Raw genomic sequence first — 20705 nt, forward strand, 5'->3', positions numbered from 1 at the left:
ATTTGGTAGTTCTCTTCGCCTCATCAACGACGAAAAGGTTGCTGCAGCGATAGACAGGAATCGCTCTCGCCACAAATAGAGCGTGGAACATGATAATAACAATACTTTACTATAGAGTGTTACCTGGCAAAAAACTTAGTTGACGTCTTCTGAAGGTCCAGTTTGACGATTGTGGAAGCATCGAGACGGGAGGTCATGACAGCGTGTGTCTTACAACCTTTGTCTGAAACTTGATAGATAGCAAAAGGGGGGTAGCAAAAGTTAAAGTTTATTTTACTAAGTCATACTGGGGCACTCGCAAGAGAACTAGTGATGCTGTGTTGTACATGACATTATCTTGGTGATCCAGCCTCTGATGAATCTGGATGCAATCCGCCCATTTGACGGCCTTTGACAGCTTCCCAGCCTGGAGAATGATAAGTTTCGATAACATCGCAAGAGCCTCCATCCATCGCCCTCGAAAGATCCTCAATGATGCTTAAAGACACCGCTCATACTTTGACCAACAGTTCACAAAGTTTAACCGCATTGGTAGTAGTAGGGAGCTGAAACAGCTTGGCACGTTGAACCGGACTTCATACAATATCAGCGTCAAGAAATCATACAACCAAGGACAAAATGACAACTTACAACGCAAGTAGTGCAGCCGGTATACCCCTCGCCGCCGCACTGAGCATACTTGGCAACAGTGCAGCCGGGCAAGCCGCCAGAGGCCGTCGGCAGCGGCACGCTCGATGCCGTTCCGGTAGGTCCAGATCCCGCCGTGCAAGTCGACTCGCAGCCAACACACGCAGCTCCGGCGCTCTTGGTCGATCCTCCCGCGTACACAGTCGGGCCCGGGACGGCGTAGGTGGTCAAGGCCCTGTGGATGTCGACGAGCAAGCCAGCGTCAGAAGCCTTGTACGCGCCAGGGAACGAGACGGTCCCGGGTGAGGAGCTGCCTCCGCCGGTGACGGTGAGCTGGAAACATGTCATGTACAGCTGGGCGCCACCGCTCGAGCCGGCCGCGTGCAGGGCGATGGACTCGGCGCGGAGGAGGTAGTCTCCAGCCGGGATGTCAGACGGGATCTTGACCTGGACCTTGCCGCAGCAGGTGTTCATGTCCTTTGATCCCCAGTTGTCGCCGTCGCCGTTTACGCTGCCAGCTTTGGCGGCCCACCCGTCTTGGTAGATCTTGAACCAGCCGGTCGAGCCGTCGGCGGTCGAAGAGTCGGAGACCTTGGTTAGGTAGGCGAGTACGGGCCCATAGTGTGCGCCTCCGATGGCTTCTTGGGCGCATGTTCTGTCGTTGGGTTGCTGTAAGTCCGGGTGTCAGCTCTGTGAGGGATTTCTCATGCCATGCGGAACGTGTCTGCCGCACCTGATGCATCTCAACTACGACGGACGATCCGGCCTTCACTACGCACTTGCGAGCCACTGGGCCGCCGTTGGCGTTGCATCTAACATCATTAGAAGTGACGTCTTGGACGGGCGAGTTGGACAGCGGAAGTCGAGCACATTGTCCGCCGAACTAAGGTACTTATAGTCAGCACAAGTTAAGCACTGTTTCTGTCGAAGGCTTCAACAACTTACATCGACTCCGTCGATCCACAAATCCTGGAAGGTTGCGTGTGCTGAAACCCGATTGGCTAGGATCGCCAGCAGGGATATAATAGCAGTCTTCATGGCGATCAAAGCTTGGGAAGCGGGAAAAGTAGATTGAGGCCCGGGAGGATGTCAACAGAAAAGAGAGAGCCGTAGCACGTCACTGATATATAGATTTTGACAGACCTCTGTTCTGGTTACTTGTAATGGTAGTAAATGAATCGTATGATTCAATATACGAATCCCATGGCTCTGAGTCTTGGCTAGGATCCCTCGTTGCTCTTGACGAGGCAACCCGACGAGTGAGCGATCGTGCTGTAAATGAAGGTAGGACCCCGTGGACGTTCCCAACACACCATAATCAAGTGACGCTTGAAGCATGCTACGTGCCATGCCCCAGGATTTCCCCGGATTTTGATGAAGAGGTCGTCAGCGATAGCCTACTAATTTCGGTAATTGGTTGGTTTCGGCAGTGGGTTGGAGTCGCGGAGGACCAGCCCCGTCGATGGTACGCCAAATGCGGGAATTGTGGCTTTGATTCCGTCTTATTTGACTCGATGGGATCCTAAGACTAAAGCGCTTACATACCTAATTAGGTAGGTCCAGGGGAAGCTAAAGTGCGAGTATTTGAAAATGTGCAAATGGCGAGGAATTCTAGAAGTGCCTATAGATCTCTGCTTCTTCTTGACCACACTAATGTCAAGTATCTAACTGTCTTGGGAACTAACAAGCCAGATGTTACAGCATTCTATGAATCCCATTGTTTTCTGAATTCTAGCAGGAATGCGGGAAAGGATGCCTCCAACGACTGCAAGCAGTGGTTCTCAGCTTAACCCATGTAGGTAAGTGTAAGGAAGCGCACCTGTTGCGCATTTTACTTGGCTGCCTTTCAAAAACACATGAAATCTTTGAGTTGTCTTTTCTTGTCAATTGCTTTGTCGTATCTACATTAAGTGAGAAGAGTAATAGAAAAAGACTTTGTACCCAAATCTTAAAGTTTAATGACAGCGACAAACTATGTCATTAGAGTACTAGAGCTTTTAATTCTCACTTCTAACCTTCCTGAAGCCACGTGAATGGAACTTCTCCAGTCGAAGTTTGACAACCTTAGGTTGACGGTTCTTAGCAAAGGGAATATTTCAGACAAATTCTTAGGTATCCCGCGTTTTGCAGGGTCTCATCATGCCTAACGAATAACTTAACACCCTGGAGTCTACCCCTTTTACAATTGTACGCCTTCTGCGTATTGTTACATATTTCTTGCGGTGGTCTTGGAACAAATTGCCCCATTTCTCTCAGACCAGTTCCACCCATCGTCCCACCTGTCGTCACCGCCCTACATATTCCGCAACTGGAGCCCCGGAATGCAAGCCTTGTTGGCTAAGTGGTATAGCGTCTCACTAGTATTAGTGACATGAGAAGATCGGCGGTTCGATTCCGCCACGAGGCAATTCACAGTTGAGCCATCCGGCGGTTGATTTTTGACTTTTTCTTCCGCGAAGAGTGGGCGCTGAGAGACCATTTCGCTGGAGCGTACCTCATCGCCAGCATTACGACGACCATTCATGTAGGTAAAATGCTTTCCATGGTTTTTCCACGTTTTGGCAAATCAGAAATTGCATATTTATTTTTGGCGACTCAGCAACAAGCTGTCGTGGTTTTGGTGATTTCTTCTTGCATCTTCCTTACAGCAAACAGGCAGTACACGTAGGTATTCAAATTGGCGGGATCGTCGTAGAGCTCAAAGCTACCCCGCATCACGATTCAACGACCCCGCATGGTCTCGGCCGCTGCTCGGAGCCGTGGCTTGCCTGGTCCACGCCGAGGCATGGGAGTATGTCGAGCGATGTACTGCAGCGGCAACGACTTGAGATGGATTGGCCCAGTATCTTAGCAAAGCACGCCAATAAAGCTTTCTTTCTCTCTCTAGCAAAGTGATGGAAGATGCGAGAGACTCGAACCGCGTTCGCCTGGGTGCCAGGGGATGTAGGCGGTGTAGGAGACTCGAGAGACGGTCCCGTGTGAAGGGTTCCTGAGCTCAATTGGGATCGCTCAGGAAGACTATCCGACTAACCGTCGCGGGGACATTGCACGACGATCTGTCGGGGAGAGGGGAGTTTACATCAGCTTCACAACTAATTCCCCACATCTGTTAATCAGGTGAACAAGTAGTTCACCCCATCGGCCAGAAGGCCCTGGCGCTAGCTTTCTCTTGGCATGAATATACTATGTACGGACATAGCTGCAGATGATTGCATGCGCGGTGGGCCTGAACAGCCGTGGTGTACAGTGTAAAGACGTGGAGGTTTGTCACGATGTCTGAGAGAGACGTTTGTAGTCATTGTCCCTTCTCTGCTGCTATCCACTTTCAACCGAAAATCTCGCCGTTGCTTAAGAATCGCCGGGAATGCTACGCGCGTTGATGACATTTGGGACCATCCCATGATTTTTCAAGCTGAAAATTTTCCTCAGGTACGATCGCATCTAAAGCTGTGATTTGTCAATTGCCCTCTCACTCCAGTATCACTCCATGCCATCGTCACCAACCCCAACTCTCGGGCAGCAACCCTCCGCATTGAAAGCGGCATAGCGCCGCGGTCCCTCGTTTTGGCAACTCCAACTTCCCCCGCATGCCCCCGGCCAAAGTACCCCGAGGCAGGCGGCGCAACGGTCTCCGTGGTTCGAATCGGGAAACACCCCGGATGAGATGATTCAGTTCACGTTGCGTGCCATGATGTAAAGTTTCCGGAGGCAGGGTCAATATATATGGCGCCCAACCACAGTAGATGTCCATATTCAGAAAGACATTTTGTGCGTCTGGCGAGACAGAGAGAGTGAGAAGTTATCTGGATGAGGGCTAGGAAAAAGCTGCAAGCATTTCCTGCCAGTCAAACCGAAAATGTTACCCAAGCTTTCCAGTCTGCTTTCGATTGGCCTCCTGGCCAGCGGAGCTGCATCCGCGGCTTGCATCAGAAAGGGCTTCGTCACGGTCAAGGGCACCAAGTTCCAGCTCGATGGCGAGGACTTCAATTTTGCTGGTAGCAATGCCTACTACTTCCCCTTTGACAACGTACGTGAACACCCCCACGCCCCCTCCCCAACCAAATTGACCGTCTATGGCAAGATGTCGTCGAGACTAACGGTGTCCGCTAGAACCAAACTGATGTCGAGGCCGGTTTGACAGCTGCCAAGGAAGCTGGACTGAAAGTCTTCCGCACCTGGGGCTTCAACGACAAGAATGCCACTTACACCGCCGGCGGCCTGCCTCAGTACGGCGGCGAGGGCGCCGGTGACACCAGCGTTGTTTTCCAGACGTGGAACAACGGCACTTCCGTTATCAACATTGAGGCTTTTGACAAGGTCGTCAACGCCGCTGAAAAGGTCGGCATCAAGCTGATTGTCGCGCTCGTCAATAACTGGGCCGACTACGGTGGCATGGACGTGTACACGGTCAACCTGGGCGGAAAGTACCACGACGACGTGAGCAAACCTTCCCCCCCACCCCTTTTCCCAGCAACAGACTTTTACAATTCATGTATCCAGTCACTGACAAATCGCGAAACATGATAATAGTTCTACCACGTCCCCGTAATCAAGGACGCCTTCAAGCGCTACGTAAAGACGATGGTCACCCGATACAAGGACTCGCCGGCCATCATGGCCTGGGAACTCGCCAACGAGCCCCGCTGCGGCGGCGACGCCGTCCGTAACCTGCCCCGAAGCGACGACTGCACCCCGGAGCGCCTCGGCACCTGGATCGCCGAGCTGAGCGCCTACGTCAAGTCCCTCGACAAGAAGCACCTCGTGACGTGGGGCGGCGAGGGCGGCTTCAACATCGAGTCGGACGACTGGGCGTACAACGGCGCCGACGGCAGCGACTTTGACCACGAGCTGGCGCTGCCCGACGTCGACTTTGGCGTGTTCCACTCGTACCCGGACTGGTGGAGCAAGACGGTCGCGTGGACGGAGCAGTGGATCCGGGACCACGCCGCGTCCGGGCGCAAGGTCGGGAAGCCGGTCGTGCATGAGGAGTATGGCTGGTTGACGGCCGAGGCGAGGCTGGCGAACCTCGGGGTGGTGGACGATACCCCGCGGACGGAGGTTCTGGGCAAGTGGCAGGCGATTACGCTCGAGGAGGAGATGCCGGATCTGTATTGGCAGTTTGGCTTCTCGCACTACTCGTATGGCCGCAACCATAATGATGGGTTCACCATCTATTTGGATGATGCCGAGGCCCAGCCGCTGGTTTACGAGCATGCCGCCAAGGTCAACGCGCTCTAGACGTCGAATACAACTTACATATAATGTACACTGTAATAGAGAAATACATAAGCTGCTGTGCATTAATCGAATGCTACTCAATCATCCAACACGCGGAAATCTTGTTCAGTGCGGGCGTTCTATGTGTTCCTGGTCCGATGTAGTTCTCCCTCGTCAAGATATCCAGTTATCGAGGTCCAAAATTTCGATGATGCTGGAAAGCCCCCACCAGCTTTCTATCGAATAGCCAAAAGTTGATGCTATAGTAAAGGCTGGCAAGCACAAAAGAAGGGAACTTTGAATGGGTATATTTCTCTGGAAAATCTATAAGTCATAAAAAGTGTAAATCTATAAGCATCGCCCCTCAACCTCGCCCTCCACCATCGCTTCACCTCCTACCCATCTCATACGGCTCATCCACCGACTGATACTTGGTCGCCTGCCACCCGGCCCTCCCGCGCTGCTGCTGCTTCCTCTCCTCCGCCTTCATCTTGAGGCCAAAGACGATGGCCTCGACAGTCTCCATGGGGTTCCACATCTCGACCAGCGCCCAGACGCCGCCGGGCCCACCAGAGTACGTCTGGGGCTCGTACGCTTCGAGGTCGCCGGCGAGCGGTCGCCGGACGTTGCCGCTGCCGATGACGTAGGGCCGGTGCGAGTAGGCGTAGTGGAAGAAGGCGGCGAGGGGCAGCATCTCGATGCAGATGAGCATGGAGGGGATGCCGATGCGGAGGTCGGCGTTGGTGAGTTTCGGGGTCGGGTTGAGGGCGCCGGTGTCTTTGAGGATCCAAAAGATGATCTGTCATGGGGGGGGGTGTTAGCGCGAGGACGGAGCCTTGGGTTTTTTTTTTTTTTTTTTTTTTTTTAATTGTTGGATGGAGGATTTTTGCTTACGGTCTCGAGGAAAGTCAGGGTCACGACGAGCTTGAAAGCTAGGAATTTGGCGATGGGCTGGTGGTGGGATAGCTTGGACTTGAGCTGCATGAAGAAACGAATGACCGTCATGAGGGCGAGCGTGAGTGAGGCGTTGCTGATGAGTTGCAGCTGTATTTCGCAAACGTCATGTCAGTTTTTATTTATTTTTTTTGGTTATAGTCTTGACGGCTCAGAGGGAAGATGCAAACTCACCCATAGTCGAGCAAAGTGCACCTTGCTCTCAAACTCGCAGTAGACGCCCGCAGCTTGGGTGATGGCGGTCAAGATGGCGACGAGCAGGGCCACGACGGGATATTGGAAGACGGCAAACCACATTTTCTGCAACCGGGGGGCGTTAGCAAAATGTAGACCATGACACTTGCACTGGATGGAGAGTGTGCCGTGTTTACTGACCCGGTACCACTCGAGGCCGTTCTGCTCCCCGCCGGCAGCCTTTTTATTCTTCACAGTCATGCCGGCGAAGAAGACGTCCCTGTGCTGCGCGCTGGGCGAGACGAACTCGCACAGCAGCAGGAAGAACGTGGCCAGGCAGATGGACTGGACGAACTCGAGCCAAGGGTGGAGGTAGACCTCGGCTGTGGGGAAGCAGATGGAGAGGAAGGAGATGATGGACCAGAAGGGGATGATGAGAGAGATTCGAAGGATTCTTTCTTGTTTGTTAGTTCCAATGTTGATTGATACGGGGTTGAGGACATGACTAGGGGGGATTGGGGTGAGACGCACTTGATTTGTTCGTTGCTCTTGCTGAGGTGCGTCGCGTGGAGGATCATGAGGGAGACGATGATGAGACAGGAAGCGGCGGCGAAGCTCCCGGAGAGAATCATGTTGAATGTGTAAAAGGACATGTTGCCGAAGAGGGGTTGAGATGCATCTCGAGTCGTTGTTAGCTAAATGACCATGCCACGAATTACCACACCGCAACTAAAACTGACTTTCGGCGAGGGAGATGTTTGGGCAGGCATCTTTGGTGCTGTTGGAGCTGCTGTCCCGGTCCCGAAGAAGGCCCCTGGCCTGGATGAGAGTTTCGAGTATAAGCATGATAAGAACTGCGTTGGTCGACACGTTTCGTGGGTTGGCTTGATGGTTCAAACTCTTTCCGAGATATCTCAAGTCCCCAAGCCGGGTAGTTATATCTTTTTTCCCGCGACTACACTCTTAACATCGCGCGTGGAGCCCTCCCAGAGAATTCCCAGCCCCATAGCCAGTAGGCAGCTGTAAAAAGAGTAAAAACAAGCCTTTTGCACCCGTCGGCGTCGCCTTCGCACTCGCTTAATACCTTACATTCACAGAAATCCTCCGCTAGTTCCAAACTCAGCCCCCTGTCGAAGCGAACGTGGCCAATAGGCGGACGAAGCGCATTAGCAGCGCCCCAGGGTGTTGACGTGTAGTGCTGTACCTTATCTAGACGTAATCTAAGCCCAGCGGAGCGCAGGCCTCCTCTGGATCCATACTACCGGTATGTATTCTTTCCCCTCTTTAGCAAAGATCTTTGGTGGACGGATTCGTGCTTACATGGTAGTCTGTATGTGAGATTGATGTGCATTCGCAGGGCGTGTCTATCCCATCCCGTGGCTGAGTCAACCAGCCAACCAGCCAGCAATTCTCTCCTCTACACAGGGTTACCGCGAACCGGATAACCGGCACACGGCGCAAATCCTACCAGTCACCACCAGTCAGGTACGAATACCTACTCCATGCCTCACCTCAAAAGTTCAAAGGGCGGGTTAAGGAAGAAACGGGGTCGAATCGATTTCCTCATCCGGCATGGGGGGGGGGGGGGGGGGGGGAGGGGGTCCCCGCCCCCCAGCGGCGCCGCTTTGGCGCGGGCCCCCCCCCCCCACCCCCCACCCCACCCACCCTTTTACCTTGGAACGGAAAATTTTCCCTTTCACCACTTTGAAGAAAACACCACAAGGGGGCACCCCACCCCCACAAAAAAGACTCCGCCACAAAAACGACAAAACCACCCCCCCTTCCCCCGCCCCCGGACCAGACTCTTGACTCTGTACGGATGAATTATCCATTCATCACATTAGGTAGACAGTCACAACGGTGCAGGCCGCAGCACCAAGAAACGATTCGGCGCTAAAACGTCGAAACAAGCTTCTCGTTCCCTGAGCCACTGGACCAGGGTGCAAGAGCAGATCCATGATCCAGAGCTACGGTGGGCTGGGCGTTTGCGGATGTCTACCTATCGTCTGTCCATCCATCCCTTGGACCCTTTGAGAGTCTATTGAACCCCCCTTGAATGGGCTGCGATTTTGGGCCTCTGCTAGTAAGTAGAATGCAAACGTCGGCCGCGCGTGCTGAGGCTTGGTTCCGAAGCAACAACTTGGGGGCGAGGATCGTCTTGATGGGGGGATCACGTCGAACCGGCGCCGTACAATAACCCTGGGAAACGAGTAGGCACTAGGCAGTCGTGGCAGTCAGACGGTACCGTTGTAATCGGCTCAAAGACGGGGAGCAATCATCAGTGATCGGCCATGGGGGGAAGGGGAGCAGCAAGCCATGCGAACGTAAGCAGCCTCCAGAGCTTAGCTGAAAGACGAGGCGCACAAAGTCCCCTTTTCTGCATGGGTCATTGATGTCATCTCCGTCGGCGAATTGAGTTTAGCACCGACGGTCAAAGTCCCGAGACAATACACCGACGGGCTGTGTGTCAGGAGCACAATCCCCAAAAAGTCAACAACAATCATTCCAAGACGACGGCAACACACCAAAAACACCATTTTGAAAAATAAACCCCGAGGAAACCCATAGGTTACAAAGACATCGCGAGCTCTCGGCTTCTTTAATCCGTCGCCTCCACCTTGGTCACGATCCCATCCAACCTCGCCCGATTCTCCTCCTCCTCCACCACCTCGCCCTCCCCCAAATCATCCACCGGAATCCCCCTCAACGCCGCAGCCGGGAACAGCACCCCGCCCGCCCGCGGCTTCAGCGCCGTCAGGATCCCCTTCTCCTTTGCGATCCGTACCAGCGCCTCCCTTGCCGCGATCCGCAGGTGCCGCGGCGCCGTCGGGATGACGTAGAGGTGGCTCAGCGGCCAAATCAGCCGCACCGCGTCAAAGTATGCCGCCGGCGAGTCCGGATCCATGTCCGGCATCTTGCCGCCCAGCGACCGCGGTATCCCTTCCGCCACGTCCCGCCCCGCCGCCGCGATGATGGCCATGCAGGATTCCCGGCGCGCGCGGAGCACCTCTGGGTTCAGCAACGGGCACCCACCACCACCATCACCACCACCACCACCACCTACTGCATAATCGGCCGGCACCAGCGGCGGCTCACCATACTCGACGAGGTTGGAAATGAGAATCATCATGTGGTGCACTTTGATCCGCGCGCTCCGCCACGAGTTCCAAAAGTAGCCCCACACCGGCCCCGGCTCAATCTGGTACTCGGGCGCCGCGCGCATCCACTCCGCCATGGCGAGGTCGGCGCGGTCGCACTCGGCAACGAGGGCCGGGTACGCCGCGCGCGCGCGCTCCGCGTCGCCGCTGATGGTCAGGGGGATCAGCTTCGACAGCAGGGAGCACGCCGCCGAGAGGTAGCGCCCCGTCTGGAGGAGGAGCCCCTCGCCCGGTTGGAGGGTGCTCTCGATAATGTCGAGCCAGCGTTCGAAATCGGGGGGGCAGGGCGTGTTTGCTATTGTGAGTTGGACTTGCTAACCCGTGGTTATATTTTTTTAGCATGTTTGTCTTTACCGTGTAGATTGGCTACGTGGATTGACAGTTTTATTGTTTTTCTACTTACAATCATGTTGTGCATGACCCAAAAGATTTGGCGGCCGGACGCATTGTAGAGCTGCCGGTCTCCCCTAGCGCGCATGAGGCTGAGGAGGCCCTGGCCGTGGATGTGCCAGGGAACCTCGGGCGACGAACCCCTTTCTTTAGCGGTTATGAAGGATCTCCGTTCCAACCCGCCAATCATCAGCTGTCAAGACGTTCTTTTTAGTTCCCTGCTCCGCAAAGTAACTCGTTACCGTGTACGATACCATTGCACCCGGGGGAGGGGAGTTTTGGTCTTGGTGTACTGCAACGACTCCGTTTATCACCCGCCGTATTCAACTCACCTCGTAGTTCCCCAACAGCCACACGGCAACAATGGTCGAGTCTGAAGTATACGTCTTGGGGCTCGCGATGGCTTCCTGGACCGAGGCGAGGGCGTGGCCGAGAACGATGGACAGCTCGCGGTAGTCGGCCCTCGGACGGAACCGGTTGATCATGTAGGCCCTGGTGAAGACTTGGCCAGTGAGGACGAGGCAGTGGTCGTGGCCGACACCCCGGAACAGCCCCGGGAGGAAGTCGAGGCTCTGGTAGAACCCCAGCACGAGCGGTACCGACTCGGCGGTCCAGTGTTGGCGGAGGGTCTTGAGCACGGGCAGCCGCTGCTTCGAGACGGTGGTGGTGCTGCTGGGGGTTGTGCTGGTCGTTGTGGTCACGGTGATGGTTGTGGCGGGAGTGGACTGCCGGCTCGGCTGCCGGCTCGACGCAGGGGACGACGATGACGACGCCGTCGTCCACGAATCCGGGGTGAATTCTATTATCTGCAGGGTCCCCGAGCCTGTCGACGCCGCGGCGTCGTCCTTCTCCTGCTGGTGCTGCTGGCCTCTCTTCTTCCTCCGGCGCTCAAACGAGGCGGGATCGGCGTTCTGGAACCGCATCCCATCATCGGCGCGGTACCCAGGGCACTGGACCCCGTACTTGATGCATCTCTGGCACTGCGGCCGGCCTAAATCGCACTTTCCTCACGCCGCGGGCACGGTCGGCCCCCCCAATGTCAGCTGCATTGCGATGTAGGCATGATTCTTTACGGATACACGTATGAGATGGGTCAAATAGGTAGGTAGGTACATGGAACCCTAGGCATGAGCAGGTACATTACGGATACGCGACGAACGCGACGCTACGCACTGGCGAGCGGGAGGGCGGTAGGACGGTAGGACGGTAGGGCGGTAGGGCGGTAGGGCGGGAGTGACCCGTTTTGGGATTTTGCTGTGTCTCGGATCGTGTCTCTCATTCTCTCTCACCTTGACCCTTCGGCTCCGGCACAAGTGACAGTTTGGACTTGGCCTGCCCGTATTCGGCATCGCGCGGCTCGGCTGGTCTAGGGATATGCGTGATGTGTGCGTTGGGCGTGAACCAACCAGGGGGGGTGGGCGAGAACCGCTGTCTTGGGCGGGAGACGTCGTTGGTCTAATCCCCTTATCGACACAAAGGACCGGCTAGGGATGCGTTATGCAATTGGTTTGTGGAGGGCGAGACGTCCGAACAAGGTCCCCACGTCCGATCTTGGGCGCTGCGAGGCCCGGATTCCGCGCCGTTGTTGGAGACGGCACGGCAGAGAGGGAGGGAGAGCGGGAGAGAGAGAGGAGAGAGTTGGGATGGGATTGCGGAGAAGGGAAGTTGCACATCTCGAATGAGCTTCCCATAAGGGCTTAGTCAACAGCGGCGATGGGGGATTCGGGAGTGCCTACGTGCCTACCTACTTGGTCCACTGCAAGCTGTCTACCATACGGAGTACGGATACCCGTTGTATGAATTACATAAGCAAAGCCCTCGATACTGCACCATGGACTGAGAGAAAATGGGCCAACTTGTGCTTGCGGCCTGAGTCTTTTGACAGAGGTTCAACATTTAGAGTTTCTGCCAGAGACTTGGACAACTTCCACCTCAAGTTCTAGGCAAAGGCGAGGCACTCTGTAGTCCAACTTGGATTCGACGCGGACAACGCCACGCTGCACGCACTGGCTTGTTGTCTACTGTGATTGGGTAGCTAGCTACTTCTCTGCCGCAGTTGACGGTTAAACTGTAGATCATGTGGAGCGCCCGAGCACTGGGTGGATGCTAAACGAATACGAAAGCTCTGCTCAAAGACCAGCCGACGCCATTACAACTCATCACCAACAGTGCCCAAGTATGACGCTGTACGGATAGGCAAGTTGCAACTCAACGAGAGCTCGCGCAACATGCCACTATCGCTCTGCCCAATCTCGGTTTCACTCTCAAACGAGCGAGTCGTTGTGGCTCAGCCGAAACTGCTGTTGGCCTTGGATCCCTGCCCAAGTCGTCCGAAAATGCAATTGCACTTGTCGATGGCTACATCATCTTTGTTTATTCCAAGGGCGGGGTTTTCTCTCCTCCCAACAACACCAGAGAAGTGAGAGGGCCATCGGACAGGAGGTTTGGTATAGATTCGCTCAGGAGGGATGATTAATCGTACTAGCAGAGACTCATCAACATGCCACACAGACCGAAAGGATGATGATCCCAGAAAATCCAGATGGCAGAAAAGGATAATGCATCCACATTGCTGGGGTATGCTGTCCCCAAGCGCCCCCCGAGCTCACCCGTGGCGAAGACGGAGAAAGAAGATGGTTCGACTCGCAGCACGAGTTTCCGAGAGATCCGCCCCGATTTTATTCATCCTCCTCGCATTCCCATTGGAGGCGGGACTCGGGGGGCTGACGGACTCCACTGTGGGCATTTCGTAACTCCGTGTTCGCGGCGCCGGATGGAGACCGAGGGGCCCGACGAATACGCCGAATCATCGCATCCATGATCCACCTACGGATACATACCTAGATAGTAATCATTGAACAGCAGAGGATGGAGGGGGAGGAAAACTGATCTGGTGCAATGGGGAGTGCGATTGGCAAATCAGAGGGCACAAGTACGGTGTTGGCGCGCTCTGCCACGCTGCATGATTGCCCTCCACCGCTGCAGCCACTACCAAAATGACACCACCTCCCGAATGCGCCGTGGGTAGTGTCTACCTTGGGTAGGTACCTTTCCTGAACACCTGGGAACCCGGGTACGGGTGTCGTGGGAGAGGTACGTACCCATGAGAAGACCCCGCCAGAGGCAGAGATGCAGGGCAGATGTGGATATGATTGGCTGGAACAATCAGCCCGCCCTGGTTTAGATGAACAGATCAAGCGTAGCGCCGTCATTTCGTCTGGTGGGTCCCTTTTTTTTTTTTTTTTTTTTTTTTTTTCCTTTTTTTTTTTTTGTTTTTTTTTTTTTTCTGGTTGTTTCGCTCTTTTTTCCATCCCTTTTTCCCTCTCTTCCCCTTGTCCCCCCTTTGTTCGCGGTCCTGCCCCCGTCCCCGCGGGTGGCCCTTTTTTTCTTTTTTTTTTTTTTTTTTTGCCTTTCTTTTTTTTGGCTCTGTGTCTTTCCTGATGTGGTCGCACTCTTTGCCATCCCTCTTTCCCGTCCTGCCCCTTGTCACCCAATGGTATCCGTACTGGTCGCAAGCGCGCAGGAGCTCTCTGGTGGTGGTGGTGGTTGACTAACTTAGGTAAGGTAATTTTATGTGGGTGAAATAACCGGATCCAAAAATGCTTTTGCCATTTCGTTTGCCCCTGAGCAGCCGCAGCAGCAACAAGAGGAGAGCACCAGACCGACAGACCGACCGACCGACCGAGCTGCGAGCGAGCGAGCGCAACTTGATCGGAACACCTTTATCGGCAACTTGACTCTTCGTCATTCTTCATTCTTTTCTCTCACCTCTCTTGCCTCTCCATCTCTTCCTCCCCCCTCCCTCAACCAGCCTGCACTCGATAGCTGCCATCCCACCTGCGTCCCTACGCCTCCTCGCGCGCTCCCATTGCCGAACAAACAAACAACCAGCAAGTACACAAAGCCGGCCCATCATGGACGTCGCGCTCGAGCTCCTCGACCCCCTCGTCCTGGACAAGGCCTACGCCTACTTCGTCCCCGCGCCCACCACAACCGGCGTCGCATACAACGCGACCGGCGACGCCTTTTCCGCCTCCTCCTCCGCCTCCTTTGCACCATCAGATTTTACAAACTCGTACGGCTCCGCCTGGCCCCGCGACAGCATCCTGCGCCAATGCGTCTCCATCTTCGCAATCACTCAGGTCGGCGCCTGTCTCCTTTACTGGATCTTCAGCCCGCTCTCCTACTACCTCATCTTTGACCGCCGCCTCGAGCACCACCCGCGCTTCCTCAAGAACCAGATCCGCCAGGAGATTATCTCCTCCATGAAGGCCGTCCCCGTCATCAATATTTTGACGCTACCCTTCTTCCTCGCCGAGGTCCGCGGCAAGAGTCTGCTGTACACCCACATTAACGAGTACGGTCTCTTGTGGATGGCTATGTCTGCCTTGGTCTTCATGGTCTGGAATGATATCGCCATTTACTGGATTCACCGCCTCGAGCACCACCCCTCTGTCTACAAGTACATTCACAAGCCACACCACAAGTGGATTGGTATGTCACCCCCTCATATGTTTCACTTGTTTGCTTTCTAGACCATTGAATGACGGTCCATTGAACGGGAGGAACTGACAACTGCCTAGTGCCTACGCCCTGGGCCGCCCTCGCCTTCCACCCTCTTGACGGCTACGTCCAGTCTCTGCCCTACCAGTGAGTCTAATCCCAATATTCCGAACCACCCAATGGAGAGTCCATTGAGCCTCAATCTCGTGACCCCCCACGTGCATCCAGACTAACACCCGCCAGCGTCTTTGTCTTCTTCTGCCCCATCCAAAAGTACCTCTACATGGGCCTCTTCGTCCTCGTCCAGATCTGGACCATCCTCATCCACGACGGCGACATGATCTCGGGCCACTGGCTCGAAAAGTACATCAACAGCCCCGCCCACCACACCCTCCACCACATGTACTTCACCGTCAACTACGGCCAATACTTTACCTGGGCCGATAACTACTTTGACTCTCACCGCGCCCCCCAACCCGAGCTCGACCCCCTCCACGATGCCCTCAAGGTCATGCGCGCAAAGGGCCTCGTCGACGAAAAGGGGAACCCGATTCCCCAGGACGAGAAGAAGAAGGATCTGTGAGTGGGCTGGACCAGTAAGGGAGCCAAAAAAGAAAGAAAAGAAAAGAAAGTGAGTGTGTTTGGATTTATGGGCCATGGCGTTGCATTCGGTCACGTTTTGGAGAAACCGACCAACCCCATTTCTTGATAAAAGAATGCATGGAAGGAAGCATGGCGACACGTTGATGTTGAGATGAGATTTTCTTCATTTCACACGAAAGGATCGGTAGGCCCTCGAAAATGAGCGAGTGAAGCCTCCAACGACTTTCCCCCGTCCACTACAGTTCCTGGTGGACTTTTGACACACCACTCATGGCGAATGAGCATAAGCATAAGTAGAATAATCATAATTAAGCGAATACCAAGGCATTTTTTTTTTTTTTTTTTTTTTAACATCCTCAACACCTCTGTCCCTCAAATAAACCAATTCTGCTGTTGTCGATGTGTCTAGTCCTGCTCACTCACCAACCTTTTTTCACCCGAAAGAAGTTCCGCTCAATTGAGAAGGACGAGCGAGGTTGGCCTCAGCGCCGGCCTGCGCCTGCGTCACTGACGTGTCTCGTGTCCCGTGTCCCCGTGTCAGGCTGTCTGTCAATTGAAAACATGGGACAAGAACCCGCGGGAAGGAGAAGAAAGTTTGGAGAGGAACTGAAAGTGACTGCAGTGGCCATGCGTTTGCCATTCGCCACGCCATCGCCAGACGTCATCCGGTGGGCGGGAAGGTTTACAAATGTTCGGATTGCCCGCATACGACCCGTTCGCGAAAGCGGCCGTTGCGGATTGCTGGACGGGATACCTAGCAAACGGATAAGATGCCAATATCAGCCGGCCGGGAGGGGAATTGAGGGGGGGGGAAGAAAGAGGAAGAACCCAAACACGCCCAATTCCTGCTGTCGGTCGGTCAATTCGGTGGAATGGCGAATCGGTGTGAGTCGGAGGTCCTTGGCAAAGGGGGGGGGAAACTTCATTCTCACAGCTCTCATCCATGCCGGTGAATGAGCCGCCGCCACTGGGAGAAGGGGGGAGTTTTTCTCTTTTTAGAGCTTGGCCTCCAATGCAGCTCCCTTTCCCGCTTTACCTTTCGCGGAAAGTCTATGCGATCTTATCTCTTTTCCGGTAATCAATCTGCATGTACCTACACGAACACTATCTGTACCCCGCAGACTCACACTCGATCGGGAGATGGAGTTTGCTGTTGCAGCTATCAACCAGCTGGTGATTTGTTTACCCATTTTATATCATTTTGATTGCGTTGTTCCTTGAGGCTGGCAGGAATATATCAAAAGCCGCAAGGATTTGAGAGCGTCAGGCACTCATCTCACTGTCTTGTTTGATCCCTAATGATCAAGTGCATCTCATCGCATCCCCGTCGAGAGTTCACAGCAAATCATCCAAGATGACGATCCAAGTTACAACTCTCACCGAAGCGGATATTCCAGGGGCAGTCAAGGCGGTACAGTAAGTAAATGCAAGCATCGGGGGGAACCAGACGTCATACCGAGACCTTCCTCACGCATACGCCCAGACAAGCCTTCAGCGGCGACCCGTACAACGTTTGGGTATACGATCAATCAAAGGTGCGGTCTCCATTCTCAATCTGGCTGGTAGTCGAGGACGCCACTCAACCTTGGACATTTCCGCGACCCATGTAGTATGAGAGAGAGAGAGAGAGACAGAAAGAGATAAACAGATCTCATGATTGACTTTGTGACCCAGTTCAACCCGCAAAGAAACTACGAATCTCTAGCGCTCCGCATGAGATGGGGCATGCGCAACGGCATCTTCCACGTCGCAAAGGAACAAGACAGCGACGAGGTGCTGGGCGTGGCCATGTGGCTCCCTCCGCAGCCCGCGGATACGCTGCCGACGTGGAAAGACTGGCTGGAGGGCTGGCGTCTGTGGTTTGGGCAGGTCAATTATAACCTGTGGTATGGACGCGGAGGGCTGAACGTCAAGGTACGCATGCTACATTTACAATATTCCTTTTTATTGAATTTACTCATTTGTGGGAATGCCTACGGTCATGTTATACTACACCTCAACTCTTTTCTGAACTTCCCGTACTTCGCTCTGACGGAAATAGCGGTACTACATCTGGAAAGAGGCGCAAGCCAAAGCCCAACGCGAACTTTGGACCGACCCGCGGGGCTACTACTTTCTCAACATCATGGTCGTGCTCCCCGCCGCGCAGGGAAAGGGCGTCGGCGCCCAGATGATGAGAGTCGTGACGGAACGGGCTGACGCTGAGGGTGTGCGGTGTTATCTCGAGTCCAGCAGGGACGTGCCGAACGTGGCTATTTACGGGCGCTGGGGGTTCGTGTTTGAGAGGGAGATGGTTTGTGATGATGAGGGGGATGCGATTCGGTTGTTTACTATGATGAGGGAGCCGGGTGCTGGGCCTGGGGATGGGAGGGGTGGGAGGTAATGAGTGAGATGTGTCGTTGGCTATGGTTTCGATTGATACGAGTTCAAGTCTGCACTAGAGTCCCAATACCATCTAAACTTTGACTCTCAAATGCCGTCTCGGATTAATGCCCCCCACCCTCCCCCCCGTACGACTGCATTCGGTTCTGGTCAAGGCAGAATTGTGGGGGATTGTTAAGACGCCAGACTGAGGGGCTCGGGGTTTTGCAGGATCAAACTTGATATGAGTTGAAGGCCCCCTAGTGAGGGAGACAAGTGAGGCCGTCAATTCCAAATTTGATTGCAACAAGGGCGAATACAAACACTGAGCTCTAAGAATTTGTAATCCTTCCGCCTGAGCTTTTAGTTCCATCAAATGATTTCTGTATGTCCATGACTACTCAAATCCTTCTGTTGAACTTGAGCCGGTGACCCGGCCGTTGTCGGCGAGGTAGGGTGGCCGGGATACGGGGCACCGGGAGCGGATTCGGGGCCCGCTCTGGCTTGCCGGATCTGGCAACTGCGTGCAAAATGCGAGCCCATAGCACAAAAGCCCTAAGAACCAAGTTCAGTGATCTGGTCCTCTATGGAAGAGGTGGTATCTCGGCTTATCAACATGCATCAGGCCGGTCAACTCGAACTTCATGCTGCTAAGTTACACGTAGCCAGTCACACAACCACACAACATGCACAAAAAACGTGCATACACCTTACTTAATATGGTCTCCCGATACTCCACCCCCAAGACTTGAGGGAGAATCTCTCCCTGTACTCTAACCCTCTCCCTCCTCCACAGTCTGGGCCTATATCCATCAAGTCAGTCATCTTGAACGAGACCTCGCCTCTAGCGAATGCCCAAAGCAGACGCTTCACAATGAATCAGCGATCATCCTCACTCGACAGATCCCCAACAGCCACAACTCGGAACGCAATCGCCGCTATGCCAGAGAAAGCGGACGAGGGAGCCGCGGAGCATGGCTCCATTCCCCACGGCGACGTCACCGTGCAGACTATGAAGCCTTTCACAACTCTATCCGCCCTCGGCATCGGCTACGGGACCACAAACACCGCCATCGGCCTGCTGCTGGTTTTCGGCAGCACCTTACCCATGGGCGGCCCGCCCCTCTTCTTCTGGGGGTTCCTCGTCATGGCCTTTGTAGGCCTCGCGACTGCCACCACCCTCGCGGAGCTGGCCTCCGCCATGCCACATCCCGGCGGACAGTATATCTGGGTCCACCGGCTGGCGTCGCCGAGATCTCGGCGGTTCCTGTCGTACATCACGGCCGTCATCAGCTGGCTTGCCGCCGTCGCTACAGGCTCGTCGACGTGTCTTTCCGTCCCTGTCGGCATCTGTTCCATCATCACACTTCTTGACCCAAACTTTGTCTATAAGCGCTGGATGGGCTTCCTGGGGTTCCAGCTGCTCAACATCGTCACCGTTTTCGGGGCGAGCTTTGAGAGCCTGTTGCCAAAGATCTCCAAGGTCATGTTGCTCTTCAGCTGCTCCACCATCGTCGTCATCTTTATAACTCTTTTCGCCATGTCGGACGAGCACGCCTCGGCAAAGGACTTTTTTGTCAGGTCGGTGAATATCTCGGGTTGGCCAAACGGCATCGCCTTCATTATCGGTATGAACGGAGCCAACTGGAGCTTCTCGTGCCTCGACGTCGCCACGCACCTGGCAGAGGAGATGCCCCGTCCCAGCACGGATATCCCAAAGGCGCTGATGTGGACCATCGTGGTGGGCCTCGTCTCCGGACTCCTCGTTGTGACGTCGGTCCTCATCAACGTTCCCATCATTGACGGAGCCGACGACAACTCTGCCCTAGCCTTATTCTACCGCATCACGGACAGCAAGGCTGCCGCGGTTGGTCTCTGGGTGCCCGTAATGATCACAACCGTCGGTGCGGCCTGGTCTATCCAGACTTGGCAGTCTCGGCTCGCGTGGACCATCAGTCGCGAGGCTGGTTTCCCTATGCATCGCCACTTCAGCAAAATTGCACCATCCCCGCTGCACACGCCTACCTGGTCACTCATATTCTCAGCATCGGGGACTGCGATCTTTGGGTGCCTTTACCTCGGGTCTGAGCTTGCTTTCAACTCTCTCATTTCCACCGGATTGCTTCTTCAATACATTAGCTACAGTATCCCCGCTATCTTGGTTTTATCCCAAGGCCGTTCGAATTTCAACCACGGGCCCTTTTGGTATCCTAAGCTTGGCCTTGCTGCGAACATTGTTATGCTTACATGGTCGGCGGTTGCATTGATTTTTTACTGTTTCCCTTATTACCTACCCGCTGTTGCAGATGAGATGAATTATGCATCTGCTGTTCTTGCGGGTATTGCAGTCATCACGATATCTTTGTGGTTTTTTTATGCCAGGCAAAATTACGAGGTCAAGGAATTCCTGGGTCATTAGCACTACAATTCGATAGTCATGTACCCTGCAATAACAATCATACCTTCAGCCTGTCCACATCATGTAAACAGTTTAGCTTTTGCCCATTGTCAGGGCGTGTGGTTCACAAGTGAAGAAGTCAGCAAAGGGCCACTTCACGGAAGGATCTCGAGGTAGGTATCGGTACCTTAGTTTATAGCATTCGAACCTGGCTAGGCCCCTAAATTGGCTCTATGAGAAGGGATTTATATCCCTCAGATAACTAATAGGGGCCCACCAGAGCACCCCTTGTCAGGCCCCTGACACTCATCAAGGAATAA

At 54.4% G+C, this 20705-nt stretch overlaps 6 protein-coding genes across 6 annotated transcripts; 3 read left to right on the forward strand and 3 right to left on the reverse strand.

The window, feature by feature from the left end:
- Positions 1-519: 519 nt before the first annotated feature.
- Positions 520-1665, reverse strand: CORC01_11590 (glycosylhydrolase family 61-5; the record flags this gene model as incomplete). Its single annotated transcript, XM_022623213.1, has 4 exons — positions 520-573; positions 631-1296; positions 1361-1510; positions 1573-1665. The coding sequence occupies 4 exons, from the start codon at positions 1663-1665 to the stop codon at positions 520-522; spliced, it is 963 nt and encodes a 320-aa protein (XP_022470268.1).
- Positions 1666-4483: 2818 nt separating this feature from the next.
- Positions 4484-5865, forward strand: CORC01_11591 (mannan endo-1,4-beta-mannosidase C; the record flags this gene model as incomplete). Its single annotated transcript, XM_022623214.1, has 3 exons — positions 4484-4654; positions 4738-5064; positions 5158-5865. The coding sequence occupies 3 exons, from the start codon at positions 4484-4486 to the stop codon at positions 5863-5865; spliced, it is 1206 nt and encodes a 401-aa protein (XP_022470269.1).
- Positions 5866-6232: 367 nt separating this feature from the next.
- On the reverse strand, positions 6233-7818 carry CORC01_11592 (uncharacterized protein; the record flags this gene model as incomplete). Its single annotated transcript, XM_022623215.1, has 6 exons — positions 6233-6643; positions 6739-6888; positions 6973-7098; positions 7174-7426; positions 7504-7651; positions 7713-7818. The coding sequence occupies 6 exons, from the start codon at positions 7816-7818 to the stop codon at positions 6233-6235; spliced, it is 1194 nt and encodes a 397-aa protein (XP_022470270.1).
- Positions 7819-9571: 1753 nt separating this feature from the next.
- CORC01_11593 (uncharacterized protein) lies at positions 9572-11443 on the reverse strand (the record flags this gene model as incomplete). Its single annotated transcript, XM_022623216.1, has 3 exons — positions 9572-10444; positions 10534-10713; positions 10853-11443. 3 exons carry the CDS (start codon positions 11441-11443, stop codon positions 9572-9574), a joined length of 1644 nt encoding a protein of 547 aa, XP_022470271.1.
- Positions 11444-14434: 2991 nt separating this feature from the next.
- Positions 14435-15606, forward strand: CORC01_11594 (fatty acid hydroxylase; the record flags this gene model as incomplete). The annotated part of the gene is made up of 3 exons (XM_022623217.1): positions 14435-15014; positions 15104-15170; positions 15267-15606. The coding sequence occupies 3 exons, from the start codon at positions 14435-14437 to the stop codon at positions 15604-15606; spliced, it is 987 nt and encodes a 328-aa protein (XP_022470272.1).
- Positions 15607-16980: 1374 nt separating this feature from the next.
- CORC01_11595 (uncharacterized protein) lies at positions 16981-20406 on the forward strand (the record flags this gene model as incomplete). The annotated part of the gene is made up of 5 exons (XM_022623218.1): positions 16981-17042; positions 17110-17161; positions 17301-17540; positions 17668-17919; positions 18784-20406. The coding sequence occupies 5 exons, from the start codon at positions 16981-16983 to the stop codon at positions 20404-20406; spliced, it is 2229 nt and encodes a 742-aa protein (XP_022470273.1).
- Positions 20407-20705: the final 299 nt, after the last annotated feature.

The sequence above is a fragment of the Colletotrichum orchidophilum genome (assembly GCF_001831195.1).
Source record: "Colletotrichum orchidophilum strain IMI 309357 chromosome Unknown Scaffold_128.1, whole genome shotgun sequence".
Classification (NCBI taxonomy): Eukaryota; Fungi; Ascomycota; class Sordariomycetes; order Glomerellales; family Glomerellaceae; genus Colletotrichum; species Colletotrichum orchidophilum.